Source organism: Amphiura filiformis, chromosome 13 (genome assembly GCF_039555335.1).
Source record: "Amphiura filiformis chromosome 13, Afil_fr2py, whole genome shotgun sequence".
In the NCBI taxonomy this organism is placed as follows: Eukaryota; Metazoa; Echinodermata; class Ophiuroidea; order Amphilepidida; family Amphiuridae; genus Amphiura; species Amphiura filiformis.
In genome coordinates, this window is record NC_092640.1 from 17,219,135 (window position 1) to 17,242,106 (window position 22,972).

General features: G+C 36.0%; 2 protein-coding genes across 2 annotated transcripts in view; one reads left to right on the forward strand and one right to left on the reverse strand.

Moving 5' to 3' along the window:
* The window catches only part of LOC140168061 (hsp70-binding protein 1-like), a 114,990-nt gene that overhangs the window by 53,262 nt on the left and 38,756 nt on the right, over positions 1 to 22,972 (forward strand). The window lies entirely within an intron of this gene.
* LOC140168688 (uncharacterized) lies at positions 9,121 to 22,501 on the reverse strand. Its single transcript, XM_072192099.1, has 5 exons — positions 22,471 to 22,501; positions 21,711 to 21,827; positions 14,650 to 14,794; positions 10,524 to 10,645; positions 9,121 to 9,392 (listed from the first exon to the last, which is right to left on the reverse strand). Exons 1-5 carry the CDS (start codon positions 22,499 to 22,501, stop codon positions 9,121 to 9,123), a joined length of 687 nt encoding a protein of 228 aa, XP_072048200.1.

Sequence of the window (22,972 nt, forward strand, 5' to 3'; positions counted from 1 at the left end):
ACAAGGCGCAAAAAGATTCCAACAAGCAAAACAAAGAGACAACACAGTTTCTTCAATAAAGCGGTATTTAAAGCAGTTTTTATTTCAGTTTTTACTTCTTTGTACTTTTCATAACTTTCATGTTATTTGTCAGTTCTTTTGTTTCCGTTTTCTTTTGTTCCTTTTGTTTTAAATTAAAGCCAAACGCATAAATTAGCCATTCACCACTCTCAAACCACATGTCTAGTCTGTGGAGTTTTGAATAGGCCAGTTTGTCACTTTCAAAACTGGACCTTCGTCTAATCAAATGCTTGTAACTTTGCTTCTTGAAGTCACATTGGATTCAATGTGGTGTCATAATGTGCAGGATTAGCTCTCTCTCTGTGTCAGGTGGCGCTGTGTAGCGCTGCTGTAGTCTTCACAAAAGTCACGCCATCTCACTCGATCTGATGCCAAGTGCGTTGCACCTTGCATTCCCTAGTTAGAAACCAGCTTCACGTCATTTGTCCAAGATGTTGGTGGACGTCCTCTTCCTCGTTTGCCTTCCATAGCCCCTTGCAAAATCTGTTTTCTACACCTCCATGTTTCCTGACAATATGGCCAAAGTACTTCAGCTTTCTCTCCATTATGCCGCTTCTGATGGTTAGACTTGTACCAATCTTGTCGAGGATCCAGGAATTTGTTCTCCTGTCTTTCCATGTCACTCGTAGAAGCCTCCTGTAACACCACATCTCAAAAGCATCTACTCTTTTCCTATCATTCTTGGTCATAGCCCAAGACTCGCATCCATAAGTGGCAATGGAAAACACAGTTGCACGAAGTAGGCGTACCTTGAGGTCAATGGATAGGCCTCTGCTTTTCCATATGCTTGACATGCCCTGCACAGTTGTCCTTGCAATAGCCAGTCTTCTCTTAATTTCAGTTGTGCTGTCACCACTGTTGTTAATCATTGAACCCAGATATTCAAATTGCTTCACCTCCTCAATCTGCTGTCCATCTATCACAAACTCATCACTTTTCCGCTCTCTGTCTACAACCATTATTTTTGTCTTCTTTGTGTTCAGGAGAAGGTGTTTTTCTTCGCTGGCCTCTTTGATGCGCTTCAAAAGATCAATCAGCTCTACTCTGCTGCTACAAATAAGAGTGGTATCATCGGCGTACCTCAGGTTAGTAATTCTTGTACCGCCAAACTTCACTCCACCTTCAAACCCCTCCAAAGCTGTTCTCATTATGTCTTCAGAGTAGATGTTAAATAGGTTTGGTGATAGCACACAACCCTGTCGTAAGCCTCTTCCAATCTTGAACCAATCTGTGTCTCCACTACTTGTTCTGACTGCCGATTCTTGGTCTTCATATAAGCAGCTGATCAGATCCACAAGATGACTTGGGAAACCCATCTTTTTCATAGTTTCCCACATCTGAGGGTGGCTAACACAGTCAAAAGCTTTACTGTAATCTATGAAGCACATGTAAAGAGGAAGTCTATGCTCTCTGCATTTCTCAATCACATTCCTGATATTGACAATTTGGTCCCTAGTACCCCTTCCTTCACGAAATCCTGCCTGCTCATCAGATATTTCTTGCTCCATTTTGTTCTTCATTCTCTTGATGATGATCTTCAGAAGCACTTTACTTGCATGACAAATCAGGCTGATGGTCCGGTGATTGGCACACTCTTTCAAATTTCCCTTCTTTGGCAATGGAATAAATACTGCCCTGCACCAGTCTCGTGGCCATTTCTTCTTTTTCCAGATGATACCACATAGGCGCCACATTAGGTCTATCCCTTCTTTCCCAGTTGCCTTCCACAACTCAGAAGCTACATTATCAATGCCAGGTGACTTAGCATTTTTCATTTGTTCCATGGCAAGCTCAACTTCAGATCTCAATGGTGGAGGTTCTTCCTCACTCGTTTCACACTGTACATACACCTTGTCATCTTGTGCCTCAAACAGCTGGGAACTATACTGAACCCATCGCCTTTTGATGTCTACACTTTCGGTAAGAGTGTTACCTTTCTCATCATTTATAACATCCATCCTGGGGTCCACTTCTTGGTAAGTTCTTTGGCAATACCAAAAGCTATTTTTGAGTCACCCTTACATCTTTCCATTTCCACACATTTCCTTTCGATGTAGTTTCTTTTGTCCTCCTTAACACTTTTGGAGACCTCTTTGTTTAAGCGTGCCCATTCTTCCTTTCCTCCATCTGCCTTTGCTCTCTTCCTGTCATCAGCTAGGTTTAAGGTCTGCTGAGAGATCCACTGTTTCGTTTCATCTTTCTAGGGATGTACTTCTTTGCTGTGCTCTGGACTGTTTCTTTCATGTCTTCCCACAATTCATTTGGGGTCTGCTCTTCTTCATTAACTTTCAGTAACTCGTCAAACCTGTTCTTCACATCCACTGAATATTGAGTGGGAATGTTGTCAACATCATACCTGGTAGGTGGTGCATTTCCTCTCTTAGCTCTCAGTTTTAGTTTTACTTTGGCAACAAGTAGCTGATGGTCACTACCACAGTCAGCGCCTGGTCGTGTCCTGACATTTTGGAGTGATGTTCTCCACCTCTTCCTGACCATGATGTAATCGATCTGGTTTCTTGTTCTATCTCCTGGGCTCATCCAAGTCCACAGTCTCCGTGGATGATGCTGAAATAACGTGTTCCCAATGACTAGGTTATTAGCTTCACAAAATTCCTCCAGTCTGTCTCCACGTTCATTTCTGATCCCAAGTCCATATTGGCCTATACACCCAGTTTTCTCCTTCATTTTGCCAATCTTAGCATTCCAATCCCCCAGTCACGATGAGTAAGTCTCTTCTAGGTATACTATCCATAACTCCTTGTACCATCTCATAGAAGTCTGTCATCTCGCTCTCTGATGCATCTGATGTTGGTGCATACACTTGTATGATAGATACATTTAAAGGATCTAGTGCATCTATTACAAAAACAAATTTACCCCAATATTGTTCAGTTTGGGAATTGTGATTATTTTTCCAACTGTAAGGATACTTTATTGGCGCAATATAGATTCCTGAGCGCACGGGGCAAAAATCAAAAGTTGAACACAAGTGCGCCATTATGTTGTCACATTTTTTCTTTATTACATTTTATTTTTCTCTTATTTTTTCATTGTTGAAATGGTTGCACATATTAGTCTTGTAGACAAATTAAATATTACACATCTGAGGCTGAAATTAAATAAGATTGAGTGCTATCTTGACTCTAGGCGGAAGATGGTTATGTAGAGAGGAGTACACATGTGACACAATCTGGTCCATGGAGACCCAAAGGCGGCAATTTTGAAATTGAGGTAAAGGCAAAAAAAAATGAAAAAAAATTTTTGACCCTTTTGTCAGATTTTAGGGCCGGTCGATAAGGGCAATACAAATCCGTTTTTAGGCCTAACGTTATAAAAGAGGCAATTTGCCATTCTGACTCGTGTATAGCTTTGAGACCATTTACACTCTAGTCTCGACTAGGTGAGATCTATACCCGAGTACCATAAATGAACTCGGGTAGTCTATTCGACCATCAAATGATCAGGGGTCAATTCCTGCTGAGTTCTGATTTTTTTGCTCTCGCAATATATATATGTTTGCCCAAGCTTAAGTCATTTAAGTTTAACACTCAACAAAGAGTAGCCATTTGCTATTTCAGTTGAAATGCATACCCTGGCTGAAATTTGATACACTTTTGATACACCACTTTTGATACGTATGAAAAATGTATGAAATAAAAGGCTTTGAATTGGAACCCTCATTTCATACACTTTTATGTATCAAAACTGTATCAAATTAACATTGCATACACATTTTATACATATCAAAAGTGTATCAAATGCCAAGATAATGTATCAAAAAAGTATCAAATGAAATGTATCCTTTCATTTCATACATATTTGATACATAATTATATCAAAAGTGTATCAAATAAGTAACTGTATCAAATCAGGGTTCCAATTTAAACTGTATCAAATTAGCGTTCAAATTTTATCCTTTCATTTCATACACATTTCATACATAATTTATATCAAAAGTGTATCGAATATGTTACTGTATCAAATGAGGGTTCCAATTTAAACTGTATCAAATTAGCATTGAAATTTTTATCCTTTCATTTCATACACATTTCATTCATAATTTATATCAAAAGTGTATTGAATATGTTACTGTATCAAATCAGGGTTCCAATTTAAACTGTATCAAATTAGTGTTCAAATTTTTATCCTTTCATTTCATACACATTTCATACATCATTTATATCAAAAGTGTATCGAATATGTTACTGTATCAAATGAGGGTTCCAATTTAAACTGTATCAAATTAGCATTGAAATTTTTATCCTTTCATTTCACACACATTTCATACATAATTTATATTTTAATTGTATCGAATATGTTACTGTATCAATTTAGAGTTCCAATTTAAACTGTTTCAAATTTTCGTTGAAATTTTTATCCTTTCATTTCATACACATTTCATACATAATTTATATCAAAAGTGTATTGAATATGTTACTGTATCAAATGAGGGTTCCAATTTAAACTGTATCAAATTTGCGTTCAAATTTTTATCCTTTCATTTCATACACATTTCATACATAATTTATATCAAAAGTGTATCGAATATGTTACTGTATCAAATCAGGGTTCCAATTTAAACTGTATCAAATTTGCGTTCAAATTTTTATCCTTTCATTTCATACACATTTCATACATCATTTATATCAAAAGTGTATCGAATATGTTACTGTATCAAATGAGGGTTCCAATTTAAACTGTATCAAATTTGCGTTCAAATTTTTATCCTTTCATTTCATACACATTTCATACATAATTTATATCAAAAGTGTATCGAATATGTTACTGTATCAAATGAGGGTTCCAATTTAAACTGTATCAAATTTGCGTTCAAATTTTTATCCTTTCATTTCATACATATTTCATACATAATTATATCAAAAGTGTATGAAATATGTAACTGTATCAAATCAGCGTTCCAATTTAAACTGTATCAAATTAGCGTTCAAATTTTATCCTTTCATTTCATACACATTTCATACATAATTATATCAAAAGTGTATGAAATATGTAACTGTATCAAATCAGGGTTCCAATTTAAACTGTATCAAATTAGCGTTGAAATTTTTATCCTTTCATTTCATACACATTTCATACATAATTTATATCAAAAGTGTATCGAATATGTTACTGTATCAAATCAGGGTTCCAATTTAAACTGTATCAAATTAGCGTTCAAATTTTTATCCTTTCATTTCATACACATTTCATACATAATTTATATCAAAAGTGTATCGAATATGTTACTGTATCAAATGATGGTTCCAATTTAAACTGTATCAAATTTGCGTTCAAATTTTATCCTTTCATTTCATACACATTTCATACATAATTTATATCAAAAGTGTATCGAATATGTTACTGTATCAAATGAGGGTTCCAATTTAAACTGTATCAAATTTGCGTTCAAATTTTTATCCTTTCATTTCATACATATTTCATACATAATTATATCAAAAGTGTATGAAATATGTAACTGTATCAAATCAGCGTTCCAATTTAAACTATCAAATTAACATTCAAATTTTTATCCTTTCATTTCATACACATTTCATACATAATTTATATCAAAAGTGTATCGAATATGTTACTGTATCAAATGAGGGTTCCAATTTAAACTGTATCAAATTTACGTTCAAATTTTTATCCTTTCATTTCATACACATTTCATACATCATTTATATCAAAAGTGTATCGAATATGTTACTGTATCAAATGAGGGTTCCAATTTAAACTGTATCAAATTTGCGTTCAAATTTTTATCCTTTCATTTCATACACATTTCATACATAATTTATATCAAAAGTGTATCGAATATGTTACTGTATCAAATGAGGGTTCCAATTTAAACTGTATCAAATTTATGTTCAAATTTTTATCCTTTCATTTCATACATATTTGAAACATAATTATATCAAAAGTGTATGAAATATGTAACTGTATCAAATCAGCGTTCCAATTTAAACTGTATCAAATTAGCGTTCAAATTTTATCCTTTCATTTCATACACATTTCATACATAATTATATCAAAAGTGTATGAAATATGTAACTATCAAATCAGGGTTCCAATTTAAACTGTATCAAATTAGCGTTGAAATTTTTATCCTTTCATTTCATACACATTTCATACATAATTTATATCAAAAGTGTATCGAATATGTTACTGTATCAAATCAGGGTTCCAATTTAAACTGTATCAAATTAGCGTTCAAATTTTTATCCTTTCATTTCATACACATTTCATACATAATTTATATCAAAAGTGTATCAAATATGTCACTGTATGAAATCAGCGTGCCAATTTAAACTGTATCAAATTAGCATTGAAATTCTTATCCTTTCATTTTATACACATTTTATACATAATTATATCAAAAGTGTATCAAATATGTCACTGTATCAAATCAGCGTTCCAATTCTAATGCTGGCCAGCTGGACCGCCCTATTTTTGATACATGCCATTTGATACACCTTTGATATAGTTTTTTGATACACTTTTGATACAGTTTTTTATACACTTTTGATAGTTTTTTTATATACTTTTGATAGTTTTTTGATACACTTTTGATACAGTTTTTTATACACTTTTGATACAGTTTTGATACACTTTTGATACAGTTTTTTATGCACTTTTGATACAGTTTTTCAAATTTCAAAATTGGTCCAATCAAGCTCAAATTCAACAAGAATTATCCGTACATGATCTAAACATATTTGCAAACATTAATGACCCCAAAGTGAAGGGGTCAAAGGTCAAATTTTGAAATTAGTCTAATCAAGCTCAAATTCAACATTGCCCTCTACTGCTAATGCTGACCTCTAGCACTTTCCCCCATCACGGAGCAGCTCAATGCACTTTCCCCTATCAACGTTCAAAATTACAACGCAATACGATAAATGTGTGAGAAAGTCTTGCAAAAAAGAAGCAAAACCCAACCAAAATGGAACATACATACATCAGAAGGCCTGCTTGGAATGCAGTGCTTGTCACTGAAGTTGTTACCCTCAATAAAGAGACAAAAAGGCTACCAATAACATCTACTATACAGGCATGTGCTATATTCATGCTTAATACATATACATTGAGGCCCTATATATAATATATAGTAAGCTTACCTTATCAGAACAAAGTCAGATATTTCCTCTTTAATCACAGTCCCTGATTACAACTACATTGTAACCTAATGTGCAGTCTACAAGCATGTTTGTATCGTCATCATGATAAATAAAACACCATAATTTGCTCTAAAATACAGTACATTTCCAAATGCAAATCCTGGTGTTAACTGCATACATGCCACATGGGCAAATTTGAAAATGATGAGTCATTATCTAGACATGTGATCAGTTATTGATACAGTTTTGATACACTACAAAAGGTCAGTTTATGAAAGCCCAATTTGATACACTTTTGATATACCTCCAGCCACCCAAAATAAACTAAGTCCAATTTAATACGCTTTTGATACACTAAAAAACAGGCAAAGTCCAATTTAATACACTTTTGATACACTGTATGCAGCCAGAATTTGACTAAGTCCAATTTGATACACTTTTGATATACCTCTAGACACCAAAAATTAACTAAGTTCAATTTGATACACTTTACATACACTAAAAAACAGGCAAAGTCCAATTTAATACACTTTTGATACACTGTATGCAGCCAGAATTTGACTAAGTCCAATTTGATACACTTTTGATATACATCTAGCACCAAAAAGTTCACTTTGATACACTTTACATACACTGAAAAACTGCAAAGTTCAATTTGATACACTTTTGATACATTTTTGATACAGTTAGGTGGCATTTGATACAGTTTTGATACCTTATATTTTCAGTTGATACATTTTCAATACACCCTTTGTATATCAAAACTGTATTAAATTGCTGTTTGATACAGTTTTAATACACTTTGATACACTTTTGATACACTTCTTGCTGTATAGAATTTCTGCTAGGGTACACTCCCTTAGACTAATTCCAATCAGCCGTCTACACTTCGCATGTACTTTGTTATGCTTCGTAGTGACGACTGATAATCTTCCAGTCCATATCATGACGGACTTCTGAAAAATATTCAATGCGACTTTGGTTGTGCGCCGTAGCGCGACTGACTAGCGGCGCCCATGTACCACGTCGCTGTACCGCGCCGCTGTGATAAGATCGCGCTCTGAACTTCTAAAAACAACAAACTCGGTCAAAAGATCAATTTGGACACAACTGCGCATGCTCTATGCCACAGGAATCCTGTTGCAAAATCCGTCACTTTTTTTCCACATAGTTTTCTCAGTCGTCAATCCAGACGGTTGACGACTGAGGGCAGCATCTAACACTCCTATGGAAGGCACAGGGGTGAAGATTACAAATGGAGTCACCTATTCAGGTAACCCCATTTGAAAATCACACCCCATGTGTGGAAGATTAAGGTCATGTCTTCCACAGGGGGTGTATGGATTTCAACTGGAATAACCCGATGCAGTCACTAAAGATCGAGACATATATCTACACTGAATATGTGTCTGAAGCAGGGTCTTAGCTAGGATTTTTCAAGCACCTGTCATTTTCACCCAAAACTACCTGTCCAAAATTTGACCATGAAAACATAAACCAGACCTCTGCCCTTCTGGGGGTTCAGTCATTGCTTTTGTTATATAGCCTTGATTTATTAGTCTGGTCTTGTTTTGAGTTCACAGAACTTATTGAAGAATTACTTTTAGAATTATCATATGTCACAGGCATAGAGGCCATCAGCGTGGCGTCATATGCCGCCATCTTGTGGGTACAAGCTGTGATGGTCGATCGATCTCCATGCGTGAACAGCAAAATCACTGCGTTGATGCGCGATAACAGCTGCGTGGCAAGCTGCGCCCTGCGCGTAGTGTCCGACGCATGAACACACAGATCATTTGTACCCACTAGATGGCGAAAGGCTGACGGGCCTCTATTGATTTTGCCTGTCCCAGGATCTAAAATGATGGGTGGGTGGGTGGGTAGTTTGCTACATATGCAACACTATGGTGTGATGTAGACTTATCTAATAACATATAATCAATCACTTACTGTTAAGCACATGGACGCTTAAGTATCCAGTACAGTCCAAACCAGTAACATTGAGGGGTACAAGTGAACTTCCATTCTTGTTTGTGGCATTAAGGCTGCTGTCATCCACAAAGAGCAACAAGTCGCCAAGGATTGTGATGTCAGATATTTTTATACCAGCATTGTATATATCTGACTGGTCGTTGGTGTCCAGATCATATCTCATAATGCGGGCATTTTCAGTCTCAGTTTCTCCCACATAATTTGCAGCGTAAAGTACTCTCTCTATAATAATGATAATAATAATGATAATGATAATAATAATAATAATAATTACGTAAAAACTTGATAGTTAGCATATGTGCTTACTATCGAGTGCTTTTGAAAACATGCAAACATGAAGAGCCCATCCACAAAAGTGTAAAGGGTTTTGAGCAAATCATCGATACACATAGTATACGAACAAGTAAACCTGCAAATTTGTGTCTCAACCCCATTAGCTCAATTGGTAAAGTGCCAGACTTTGGTACAATTTCATGTTTTCAAAAGCACTCGATAGTAAGCACATATGCTAACTATCGAGTGTTTACGGTAGTAATAATAATAATAATAATGATAATAATGATAATAATGATAATAAATTTGTATAATTTATGTGTATGGTCAGGTTTTTCCTTTTCCTCCCAAACTGGAGGTACTTGGTACAGGCGGTTGAGGGCTAAGATCCAACCTGACTAGATTTTCAGCACAAAATATGGTAATTAAGAAGATGATTTGTGTATATGGTTAGGTTTTTCTTTTTCCCAAAAACTGGAGATCCATTATGGTACAGTAACTTGGTAGGGGGCAGCAGAGCCAGAGGTTCTCAACCTGATTAGATTTTCAGCGCAAAATATGCTAATTATGAAGCTGATTTGCATAATTTATGTGTATAGTTAGGTTTTTCTTTTTCCCTGAAAACTGGAGATCTGTATGAGGTACAGTGACAATCCTGGGGACAAAGCTTGGTATGGGGTAGCAGAGCCAGAGGTTCTCAACCTGATTAGATTTTCAGTGCAAAATATGCTAATTATGAAGCTGATTTGCATAATTTATGTGTATAGTTAGGTTTTTCTTTTTCCCTGAAAACTGGAGATCTGTATGGGGTACAGTGACAAAGCCTGGGGACAAAGCTTGGTATGGGGTAGCAGAGCCAGAGGTTCTCAACCTGATTAGATTTTCAGCGCAAAATATGGTAATTACAAAGCTGATTTGCATAATTTATGTGTATGGTTAAGTTTATCTTTTTCTCAAAAAAACAGGAGATCTGTATGGGGTACAGTGACTGAACTTGGTAAGGGCTAACAGGGCCAGAGGTTCTCTACCTGCATGATTAGAATTTCAGTGCAAAATAAGTCAATTAATCATTCTACTCACCATTTTCGTCGATCGTTATAGCTCTCACTTTATGTAGTCCAGATATGACTGTACTCACACCGCTGCCATCAATTGCCGCCTTTTTAACCGAATTAGTGTCATGTTCCGCCCAGTATATAAAACTGAAACAATTCAATCATTAGTTTAGAAAGTTATCATTTCAGAGTCTGTACATTGAACAGTGACGCAGCTTATGACACCATCAAGTGATCTGCTGTCAGATTGTATTTTCTTGTTATTTGCATATTCATGAATAGCTTTTTTGCTTATTTTGTATCAAATTCCATTCATACAGGGTGAGTCAAAAAAAACTGCAATAGAGCAAGGAATCAATATTTATGTAAGAACAAAGTCGAACTTTCCCAATATTGAAATTTATATTCTATAAATGCCACACTCAATGGCCACTTTCTGTGAAAATATGAAGTGAATCGCGAAAAGGTTCAACTCGGTTCTTAAATAAAAATGGATTCTTTTCTCTATTGCACTTTTTTTTACTCACCCTGTATCTGTGGTTGTGTAAACTACAATCAAGTGCAAATTTCCTGGGACACTTGTTCATATTTCGCCCTCTGTTCAATAAAACCGGTCATATGAAGTTCACCATGTGATATTTTATTTGTATAGTTTCCAGCCTATTTCGAATCCCCTCCCTCCCCCACCAACCAATGTTTGAGCAAAAATATAGGCCATTTAAAAATGAGGCGTTTGGTATACAACATTGAATAAGGAGTGCGGGGAGGTTCATTGAACTATGAAAGTGTCCCAGCAAATTTGCACTTGATTGTATAGGGGATGCGAAAAAATAATCTATTAATATCAATAAAATCGCCATAACTCTCGAACACGTTGCTCGATTTTCATAATTTTTTCAGTGATGTCAAGATAATTTCAGTATGCATTACATGATTAGCCAATTTTAAAAAATGTATTAAAATAAACATTTTTTTGAATATCTAACCCTGCAATGCATGCATTTTTCAAGGAATATTTGACACATTGATTGCTTATATTAGAGTGGACATATAAATTCTCCTTTGGTAGAATTTACAAACATAATAAAAGCAAACCAAATAAGAAATTAAGAAAATATAGAAATAAATAGAACAGAATCATGATGTTTGTCTCATCATTGATCTTTCAAACTCATTACCCTATTTCAAATGCTATTATCGGAATGCACGTTAAACTCTTTAATATAGGCCTTCAACTACCCATCACAGACACGCTAATTCAACGTAACAATGGCATGCCAAAAATTGTATATACAATTATATACAATTACACATTTTAAATGTGCTTATTATTGGTATTCAAAAATAAAAAAAAGAGATAAAGAGCAGGATTTAAAAGTAAACATATCGGCGACAATGAGCTCGAACCGTAGCCCTCATGATCAGAAGGCAGTAAGCAAACCACTACACTATGGTTGAGCTGTTGTTATTCATGCGAATTTATTTATAACAAGGATAACAAGAATTAATGACTTAATAACGGTCTACCAGAATAATATAACTTAAAAAGTAATATATATTTATTTAACATTATGGTAGACCGTGCTCATTTGGCTTAAGTGGGGAATAATTACCAATAAACATATCAAAGTTAGGAAGGTATGTATAATGTGACCGTGTATATTCAAAATATACGTTAGATAAATGCTGAATACGACCAAAACATGAGTTTTAATGAATGATTCCATTCGATCGAAGCTCGATAACACAATACAGTAGCATTGCAATGATAGGATTAAATACGCTGAAATCGAGTGCAATTGTCATCAGTCTCCCGGTGGCATATAGTTACTGGCTTTCCTTCTCGACCCGAGATCTCGAGTTGAATGCATGTAATGCTATTTTTCTTTCTTTCTTTTTTTATTCTTTTTGTCTTTCTTTCTTTCTTTCTTTTTTCTTTTTTTTTTTTTCTTTCTTTCTTTCTTTCTTTTTTTTTTTTTTCTTTTTCCTTTATGTTGCCAATTTACATTTACATTTATCAATGAACTAAAGGGAAACAATTGTTTTGTTTTATGATTTTTTTGTTATTTCAGTAGGTATTTTTAACTGATTGTACTCTATATTTCCAATATGATTTAATTTTGATTAGTTTTAAATTGTTTTAAAAGTGAATTTTGAGATAATGCGCTTATAATAGCAATCATGTGTCAAATATGCCTTAAATAATGCATATATTACAGCGTTTTGATACCTAAAAATATTTAGTTTGACAAAAATGACAATTAAAGTAACCAAAATATGCATAATGTTATTTTTTTTAAATTAGTGAAAAATCATGTCAATCGAACAACGCGTTTACGAAGTTATGGTAATTTTACTGAAAGTAATAGATTATTTTTGTCTTCTTCAATACAATCAAGTGCAAATTTCCCTGGGACACTTGTTCATATTTCGCGCCCTCTGTTCAATAAAACCGGTCATATGAAGTTCACCATGTGATATTTTATTTGTATAGTTTCCAGCCTATTTCGAATCCCCTCCCTCCCCCACCAACCAATGTTGGAGCAAAAATATAGGCCATTTAAAAAATGAGGCGTTTGGTATACAACATTGAATAAGGGGTGCGGGGAGGTCATTGAACTATGAAAGTGTCCCAGCAAATTTGCACTTGATTGTAGCTAATGAACTTCAAACTTGGTGGAGTGATAGAGTATGATGACCTCAGGGGCGTAGCCAGCTTTCTTGGTCGGGGGATGGGAAAAATATAATTCTTTGAGGAGGGGGGCAAAGAAGAATGAAGAAAATATATTTCCTGGATGTATCATTTTGATCCGGTATTATCGTTGAGACATATGCCTTTTTTTTAAGAGAGACTGTGCATGTAAAATTTTGGCTTCCAAAAAAAGTGATATGTTGGGCAATGTACATGCATATATAGCATTCAAAAATATTGGTATTTTATTGGTATTTTACTCCAATTAGGTCCATATGATCAGGGTGAATTTTTGTGCGAAACAGGCTCCTTTCCCCTTATCTTTTCCTTTCCCTTCCCGCTTTTCTCTTCCATTGTCAGGGGGCACTTTTCTCTTTCATATTTTGTCAGGGGCCCTCTGCTTTTCTGCCCCCCTGGTGGCTATGCTACGGGCTGACCTCTTGTGCTGTATTGTTTTGTGTCATGTTCTTTGCATGATCACCTTTATATCATATAATTGCCTCAGTCATAATGACTTGGACAATTATTTTAGTAAGGTGACTTAAAATATGAATACTAAGGAACTTTACATATTTTGCTTTAAATTCCCTCACCCACAGTGGTGGCGCCAGGAATTTTTTTTGGGGTGGCAGGGGGGGAAAGTGAATTTCAGGGGGTAAAATCAACAAATTTTGCATAAAATTGCCGCAAAAAGTGGAAAGTTTTGGGTTTTTACTGGGGGGCAATAGAGGGGCAAGAATTCTGACATCCAAATGGTCTGTCTCACCCAATGACCCCATATTTTGTACATTTTGCTCTCACTAAAGGCCAAAAATCATGCTCTTACCCAATGATCCCATATTTTTTATATTTTGCTCCCACCGAATGCCCCTTACTGTGAAAGTGCCAACCCTACACCTAGATCCATTTCATAATTATTGAAGTGTTCCCTCCCGGGCTGAGCACTCGACTGCATCATGAGTTTCACTGGCATCTTTGATAGTTTCTCTGATTGGTTTCAGCACTCGCTACAACTGTATGTCCATCTAAGCTTTCAATGCATGATGAAAAATTAAATAAATCACACCTATATTATTTTGTTCAGTGTGCATCGGACAATATGTTGACGCCAATATGCTTAACCCAAACTGGGACTGGCAAATAAGCATAAAGGTTGGGCAGAGGTCATCCAACAAATATCATCTCTGTAATGTAAATGACTTTAATATGAGTCTGCCGACTTACGCTGCTGCTCATTTTCCTTTGCTAATGTAGAAAATAATGCAAAGCGACCAAAAGCTGATAATAAATGCACAGTATCGGTGTTTATATTCAAATCAATTATCATGCAACATTTGAAGGCGTACATTTTCAAGATTTTATACGCATTAGACTTTGGATTTGAAAGTGCGGGAACAAGTAATGCATGATTTGTGTATTAAAGTAAACCCTGATTTAATAAAGTCAAATAAATAAGTACCTGTCATGTCCTGTAATCTTCCTGGCATCAGTATCGGTAACAATAGCATTGCTGCCCAAACCGTTAATATCAGTACGATTGATTGTGCGGTCCAGCTTTTCGGTCCAGAAGATCTTCTGTTGTTTGATGTATATTCCGACTGGGTCTGAAGTTTGAAATAAAACATCATTAAATAGGTATGGGATTGGCAACTTATTTTATACAAACATGGTAGGAACTTATATCATAGGGGTAATAAAAAGTATTCAAAAAATATGACAACTTCAAATTTTATGCATATTAATGACCTAATTTACATATTTAATTAGCGCAAATACGGCAAATCATGAATTTTGTTTTTAATGTAGCTCCGCATCACAGAAAGTTGGTTGAGGTGTAATATTAAAGCTTTTGAAAAGATCTATACATTGGTCTTACTTGGTCTTACTTTGGGAAATATTCAACCTAAAAGGAACATCCAAGGCGATAGAGACGTGATTAAATGGAAAGATACAGACTCGAATAAATCTATGTTACAAAAATATAATTTTGGGACTGGAAGGACATACAAGGTTCAGAGTGCTAAACTATATTATTCTGAGTGCTAAGTATTACTTATTTAGGAACAGGTTTTCAAATGAGAAACCATATATCGCGTTTTCACATTTTTAAGTAAAAAATTGAAGAAGAAAAAGCTTGTTTTCAGAGAATAAATAAATTGAATATCTTTAGTATGAAATGGGAAGGTTTTGTGTAAGAAAATAATGTAACAACAAAGTAATTATATATAAGGGCTCATATTGAAATACCCTACCACGTTTTCACAGAGAAAGAAGGCAGGATTCCTCTCGCTAAGCGCGCGCCTCAGGAAAGCTCGGTCATAAAGCGGATGGATTATATGCATCAGTGATACACCCTGCCCAGGATTTAACAAAAGAAGGCTAGCACAGGAAAGCTGCAGGATGGCGCACACCTTCCTGTGTAAGGGAATTTCAATATGAGCCCTAAATATAACATATTAGTGTCTTTCTCGTGTGCCCACGGACAAACAAAGTATTTAAACGAATTTAAAAATATGCATAATATTGTACTAGTCATATATTATAATGTAAGAGATGCTTTTGTATTTGTGTTGTGTATGTTGCTTTTATTCTTTCTATCTTTTTTTCCCTTTTTTTTTAGTTATTTGTCTTTTGTCCTGTGAAAAAAAAAAAAAAAAAAAAATCAACCTATAGAGGGGGTGTAATACCTCAAAATGTGATTTGTCCTTCATCAATTTTAGGGAAATTGACCAGTTATAATAAAAAAAACCCTTTTAAAGGGTTAAGCAGCGCCAAGGATTTATCATTTAAATATTGGTGCAATGCACTTAAAACCCACCCATAATCATATACCAAAATCGCTGAAAAGGTACGGTACCCTAAAACCGTGGCACATCCCCGTATACCTCCAACCAGGGAGACCCCCTCCCCACGTGTATTTTGTATCGTGTATGATCATGAGAATTGAATATTTCGGATAACCTTGCTTTTCCTTGTGTTTATAACACTTTTTAATCAAAGTTTTTACTCCCGTCCTCTATCAAAGTAAGTTGACAGCCCTGTTGTCGGCTCCGTGAATTCGTTTATTTCACTGAATACTGTGTGAACCACATCTAGGCCTATACTCACACGCAAAATACGGGAGTTGTGAAAGATAAGACTAATTACATCAACTGACCATGCTGAGTGACGACCAACATCAAAATGATGACGTAACAGCTGTTGATCAGTCGCTAGTATCCTTGACTCGCAATGCATTATGGGGGTTTCACTCTCATGTAATCTCTTTCTCAGTCAATTACTGACATATGTAAAACAAACCCATGACAAATGACTGTTAAAAAGACCAATATGTTTAATCTCTTTCTCAGTCATGTACTGCCATACAAAACAAACTCATAGCAAATACAGAATCATGCGCTTAACCTACATTTTCGATCTCATTTGAGCTCGATTATCGTATGTATTTTGAATGGTGTATCAACAAAAGTTGAGGCATATCACCTATCGTATGCAAGCCATTTCGGTGAAATTAAATAGGGAAGCATCGCCTGCGGGCGCTGCTTCAAAAAAGTGTGTACTCAGGTATTTAGTGTGTATTTAGTGTGTATTTAGTGTGTACTCAAGTAAGACGAATGTACAGCTATGGCTTTAAAGAAGATTTGTGCCAAATTTCAGCTCTAAAGGGGGTGTAGTTTTGCTTCCACATTTTTTTCCAGATGACAAATCTGTGAAAAAATGAATTAGGAGAAAAATGAGCTTAAAGATTGAATAGTTGTTTTTCGATGTTTTAGAGGTTTTTCTAATTTGGAGCCCATAGGCAAGGAACATTAAATGCTGCATCAAAATTGAGGGCAGCATTCAACTCAACACCATGGAAAACCCTTACATGTATGTAGCAAGTTTGGTTGAACTAGGGGTAGGGTAAAGGCTTCAAAAGGTGATTTTATTATTCAGTTGCCATGGCAACGGCTTTATAAACAAACCCAAAATTGTCAAATTATTCATTTTTGATCGATTTTTCACAATTTTGCTATCATTAAAAAAAAATTCTCTTTAATAGTTTCTGAAAGTACATACATAAACCTACTGATGTAAAAAAACACATGATGTAAAAAAACCTTCATTTTTGAGGGTCCAATCCCATCCCTTAAATACCTTTTTTACACTATCAGTGTTTTATCATGCATGTGAATAAAATGTGCCCAGATCTTGTTTTAAATCCTCCGGGCACGTGCCATTACCATTTAACTACCCTTACAATAAATGAAGGCCTTCAATTAGCTGTTTGAAAGCCTTCACTGAACAGGTAATTTAGCCTTCAGATAGTAGCTGTTATTTAGCATGTACTAAGCCTTCAAAATGATGAATTATGTAAATTAGGTACAGCTAGTGCCAGCCTTCAGCCCTTCACTAGCTGTTCAATAATAACCTTCACTAGCTGTTCAATAATAGCCTTCACTACCTGTTCAATAATAGCCTTCACTAGCTGTTCAATAATAGCCTTCACTACCTGTTCAATAATAGCCTTCACTTATCTGTTCAATAATAGCCTTCACTAGCTGTTCAATAATAGCCTTCAATACCTGTTCAATAATAGCCTTCACTACCTGTTCAATAATAGCCTTCACTAGCTGTTCAATAATAGCCTTCACTACCTGTTCAATAATAGCCTTCACTACCTGTTCAATAATAGCCTTCACTACCTGTTCAATAATAGCCTTCACTAGCTGTTCAATAATAGCCTTCACTACCTATTCAATAATAGCCTTCACTACCTGTTCGAAGATTATAACCTTCACTTATCATGTACTAAGCCTGCAAAATGATGAATTATGTAAATTAGGTACAGCTAGTGACAGCCTTCACTAGCTTTCACTAGCTGTTCAATAATAGCCTTCACTAGCTGTTCGATGATTATAGCCTTCACTACCTGTTCAATAATAGCCTTCACTACCTGTTCAATAATAGCCTTCACTACCTGTTCAATAACAGCCTTCACTAGCTGTTCAATAATAACCTTCACTAGCTGTTCAATAATAGCCTTCACTACCTGTTCAATAATAGCCTTCACTACCTGTTCGAAGATTATAACCTTCACTTATCATGTACTAAGCCTGCAAAATGATGAATTATGTAAATTAGGTACAGCTAGTGACAGCCTTCACTAGCTTTCACTAGCTGTTCAATAATAGCCTTCACTAGCTGTTCGATGATTATAGCCTTCACTACCTGTTCAATAATAGCCTTCACTACCTGTTCAATAATAGCCTTCACTACCTGTTCAATAATAGCCTTCACTACCTGTTCAATAATAGCCTTCACTAGCTGTTCAATAATAGCCTTCACTTATCTGTTCAATAATAGCCTTCACTAGCTGTTCAATAATAACCTTCACTACTACCTGTTCAATAATAGCCTTCACTACCTGTTCAATAATAGCCTTCACTACCTGTTCAATAATAGCCTTCACTTATCTGTTCAATAATAGCCTTCACTACCTGTTCAATAATAGCCTTCACTACCTGTTCAATAATAGCCATCACTACCTGTTCAATAATAGCCTTCACTACCTGTTCAATAATAGCCTTCACTACCTGTTCAATAATAGCCTTCACTACCTGTTCAATAATAGCCTTCACTACCTGTTCAATAATAGCCTTCACTAGCTGTTCAATAATAGCCTTCACTTATCTGTTCAATAATAGCCTTCACTACCTGTTCAATAATAGCCTTCACTACCTGTTCAATAATAGCCTTCACTACCTGTTCAATAATAGCCTTCACTACCTGTTCAATAATAGCCTTCACTACCTGTTCAATAATAGCCTTCACTACCTGTTCAATAATAGCCTTCACTACCTGTTCAATAATAATAGCCTTCACTACCTGTTCAATAATAGCCTTCACTAGCTGTTCAATAATAGCCTTCACTACCTGTTCAATAATAGCCTTCACTAGCTGTTCAATAATAACCTTCACTAGCTGTTCAATAATAGCCTTCACTACCTGTTCGAAGATTATAACCTTCACTTATCATGTACTAAGCCTGCAAAATGATGAATTATGTAAATTAGGTACAGCTAGTGACAGCCTTCACTAGCTTTCACTAGCTGTTCAATAATAGCCTTCACTAGCTCTTCGATGATTATAGCCTTCACTTAGCATGTACAAAGCCTGCAAAATTTAAGCTATACTTACATTATCCATGATGCGGCATATATTATTGCACACAAAGATAACTACATGCATTATATATGATATTGTCCACATAACATGCATCCCAAATGTAAAAAGTGAAAAACAAGGCCTATAAATAAAGCTTGAAACATATCCGAAGGATTAAGATTCCATCTGCATTCATCCACACCAGCTCAAAATGGCAGTTAGAAATATATTCCCATCATGCACCTATTTGACCCTTGGGTCAACCACTGAGGAAGTGAAGGCTAGTGAAGGCTATAACTGGCTAACACCTATAAGGCCACTAACAGTCAATTTTGAGTTTCCCGTCACATAATTTCTGAAAACAAGTGAGGTAACTTTTTCATTATTCATTATTTTTCTGCCTTTCATTTTATATGACCAACACATTATGTAAAATGTGTTGTTATTTGCCGCTCACTCACTTGAAGATGGTTTAGCCTAAATGAGATTCAAAAGTATATTAAAAAGAGTCTGCAAGGTTGACAGCAAAATGTATGTTTTGATTTTGATTTTTCCACAAAAAATAAAGGGATATTCATAATATTTTTTGCAAATATAACCAGTTTTTATCGGTATTTTTGGAAAATCACAATAATGAATTCAAGTGAGGGTCAGGAAATGAAGTGAGTGGGCGGGTGACGGAAACTCAAAATCAACTTTCCTTGGCCAGAAAAAAGTTCAAAAATCGAACAGCTATAGCTAAACTAGATGTTCAAAAATGTGAAGGCTAAATTATAGCTGTTCAAAAATGTGAAGGCTATAATTGTAGCTGTTCAAAAATGTGAAGGCTAAATTATAGCTGTTCCAAGCATGTAGCAGCTAAGGTACTGGCTGTTCAAACTTACAACTGCTGAGTAACAACCTATTGAAGGCTTAATTAGCTGTTCACTTTGGTAAGGGATACATGGTACACAACTATCTATGGAATGCCAATATTGCAACATTGAAACAAACAACTATACAAACATCCAATCCAACCCAACCACATCCCCCCAGTAGGCAATGAGGATAAAGTGCCTTGCCCAAGGACACAACACGTTGGCACGGCGGGGCTCGAACTCACAACCTATGTATTATGAGTCGGGCGCCTTATCCACTCGCCCACACGTGCTCACACAAGCGCACTATAATTTTGAGTTCCAACAGGATGCGTTCATCATGATTAATAATAACATATTTTTATTCGACTATGGCATAGTCTATAGTATACAGAGCTATACAGATATATATCGCATAATATTAGCTTTCATTATCATTGAGGTATAGGACATTGGTGCCAAACAAAGCGGACTAAATTTGACTAAGCGCTGAATATTGACTAAGCACTGCATGTGAAACCTTTGACCCCGTTTACACAGAGAGAAGTCAACTTGAATTGTGACATCGAATAATTATATGTTGACAGGGTGTTTACATGGTAATGGACTTCACTGTAAAGAAGAAGTTTAACCAGTTGGTCCCGGTGGACACACACATGGGTCCTGATGGGACTAGACTCAATCAAAATGCTCAAGCCAAACTTAGTATGATCGATGGCCTGTATGAAGAGAAAGAAAGAAATAGAGTGAAGAAAAAGAGCAAGGAAAAGAAAGGCCACTTCCAACAAATCAATTTCATACAATTCTGTTCTTAGCCTTCCCTTGGGTCCAGAAATTAGAAATTGGGAATTATTATTCCGTGCCCAAGAATGTGTGGAAAAGGGATTACTAGCAGTGGTAAAGCCATACCGGAAGCCATATTATAACATTTACTGAGGAGAACGCCCTCAGTTTACACGGTTGTAATGTACTTTAGTAGACAAAGATACTCTGCAAAAATCAAGACTTTAGGTGCTGTAGGTTTGTCAAAATCCGAGATTTTGAATAAAACGCAGGAAGGCGTTGTTTTATTATTACGATGGAAATATTAGTCGAACACGTATGCAATGTTTCACATAACACAATGCATTACACGGCGTCATGGGACACACATACACATCAGAGGATCGTGCGGTATTACAACCTTGGGAATAACATGCATTGGCGCTAGTAGTAAATTCCAATTTTCTTTGCTTTACCTCACTTGTTCGGCTCAAAATTAAAAGGGAAAATAAATACTAATATATTTTTACAGAAATGTTATAATATGGCTTTAATTTTACAGTGCCAAAAAAAAAACCCAAAAAAAAAACTCTTGCTCGTCAATCACATGAAAAATCCTGCGGACATGAACCAAAATTAGTAATTTTATGTGACCTAATATAATTTTGATGATAAAATTCCTAATCATGGCTAGTGTGTCCCAACCTGTCCTAAGAAGATGACAACAAAAATATTGGTTATCAATTGTACTCACGTGATGTTGCTGGTAAGTCAAGGACTGTTTCCACTCCAGAACCATTCTGGTGTGCTGTCAGGATCCTCTCTTGTAGCTCCGATATGTAAAGTTTCCCTGTGTCTGGGTCGTGTGTACCTATGCGAAAAAAGCATGGTTGAACTATGGTTAACCATGGTCAACCATGGTTCAACCATGGGTTTTGACCATGGTCAAACCATGGTCAACCATGCTTTGAAAAATGGCACCACGGCCAGAGACCATGGTCAACCATGGTTAACCTTTTGACCATGGTCTATCTAAAGTGACCATGGTCAACCATGGTTAAAACTTAGCATGTTTGACCATGGTTGAACCATTGTCAACCATAGTTCAACAACCAGGGTTTTGACCATGGTCAACCATGTTTTTGACCATGGTCAACCATGATTTTGACCATGGTCAACCCTGGTTTTGACCATGGTCAACCATGGTCAACCATGTTTTTGAAAAATGGCACCACGGCCAGAGACCATGGTCAACCATGGTCTATCTAAAGTGACCATGGTCAACCATGGTCAAAAATTTGCATGTTTGACCATGGTTAACCATGGTCAACCATGGTTCAACAACCGTGGTCAACCATGGTCAACCATGTTTTTGACCATGGTCAACTATGGTCAACCATGTTTTTGAAAAATGGCACCACGGCCAGAGACCATGGTCAACCATGGTTAACCTTTTGACCATGGTCTATCAAAATGACCATGGTCAACCATGGTCAAAACTTTGCATGTTTGACCATGGTCTACCATGGTTGGCAGTGGTGCCATTTTTCAAAAACACGGTCAACCATAGTCAATATGATCATGTTTAACCATGGTTGACCATGGTCAAATTGTCCATATTTGACCATGGTCAATCATGGTTAACTTTTGACCATGGTCAACCATGGTCAAAACTGTTCATGTTTAACCATGGTTGGCAGTGGTGCCATTTTTCAAAAACATGGTCAACCATGGTCAAATTGTCCATGGTCAACCATGGATGACAATGGGGCCATTTCTCCCCCCCCCCCCCCCAAAAAAAATATGGTCAACCATGGTCATATGATCATGTTTAACCATGGTTGACCATGGTCAAATTGTCCATGGTCAAAACTGTTCATGTTTGACCATGGTCATCCATGGATGGCAATGGTGCCATATTCCAAAAACATGTTAAACCATGGTCAAATTGTCCATGATCAATCCTGGATGGCAGTGGTATCATTAATCCTGGCAAACAGTGTCAAGAAATAGTTG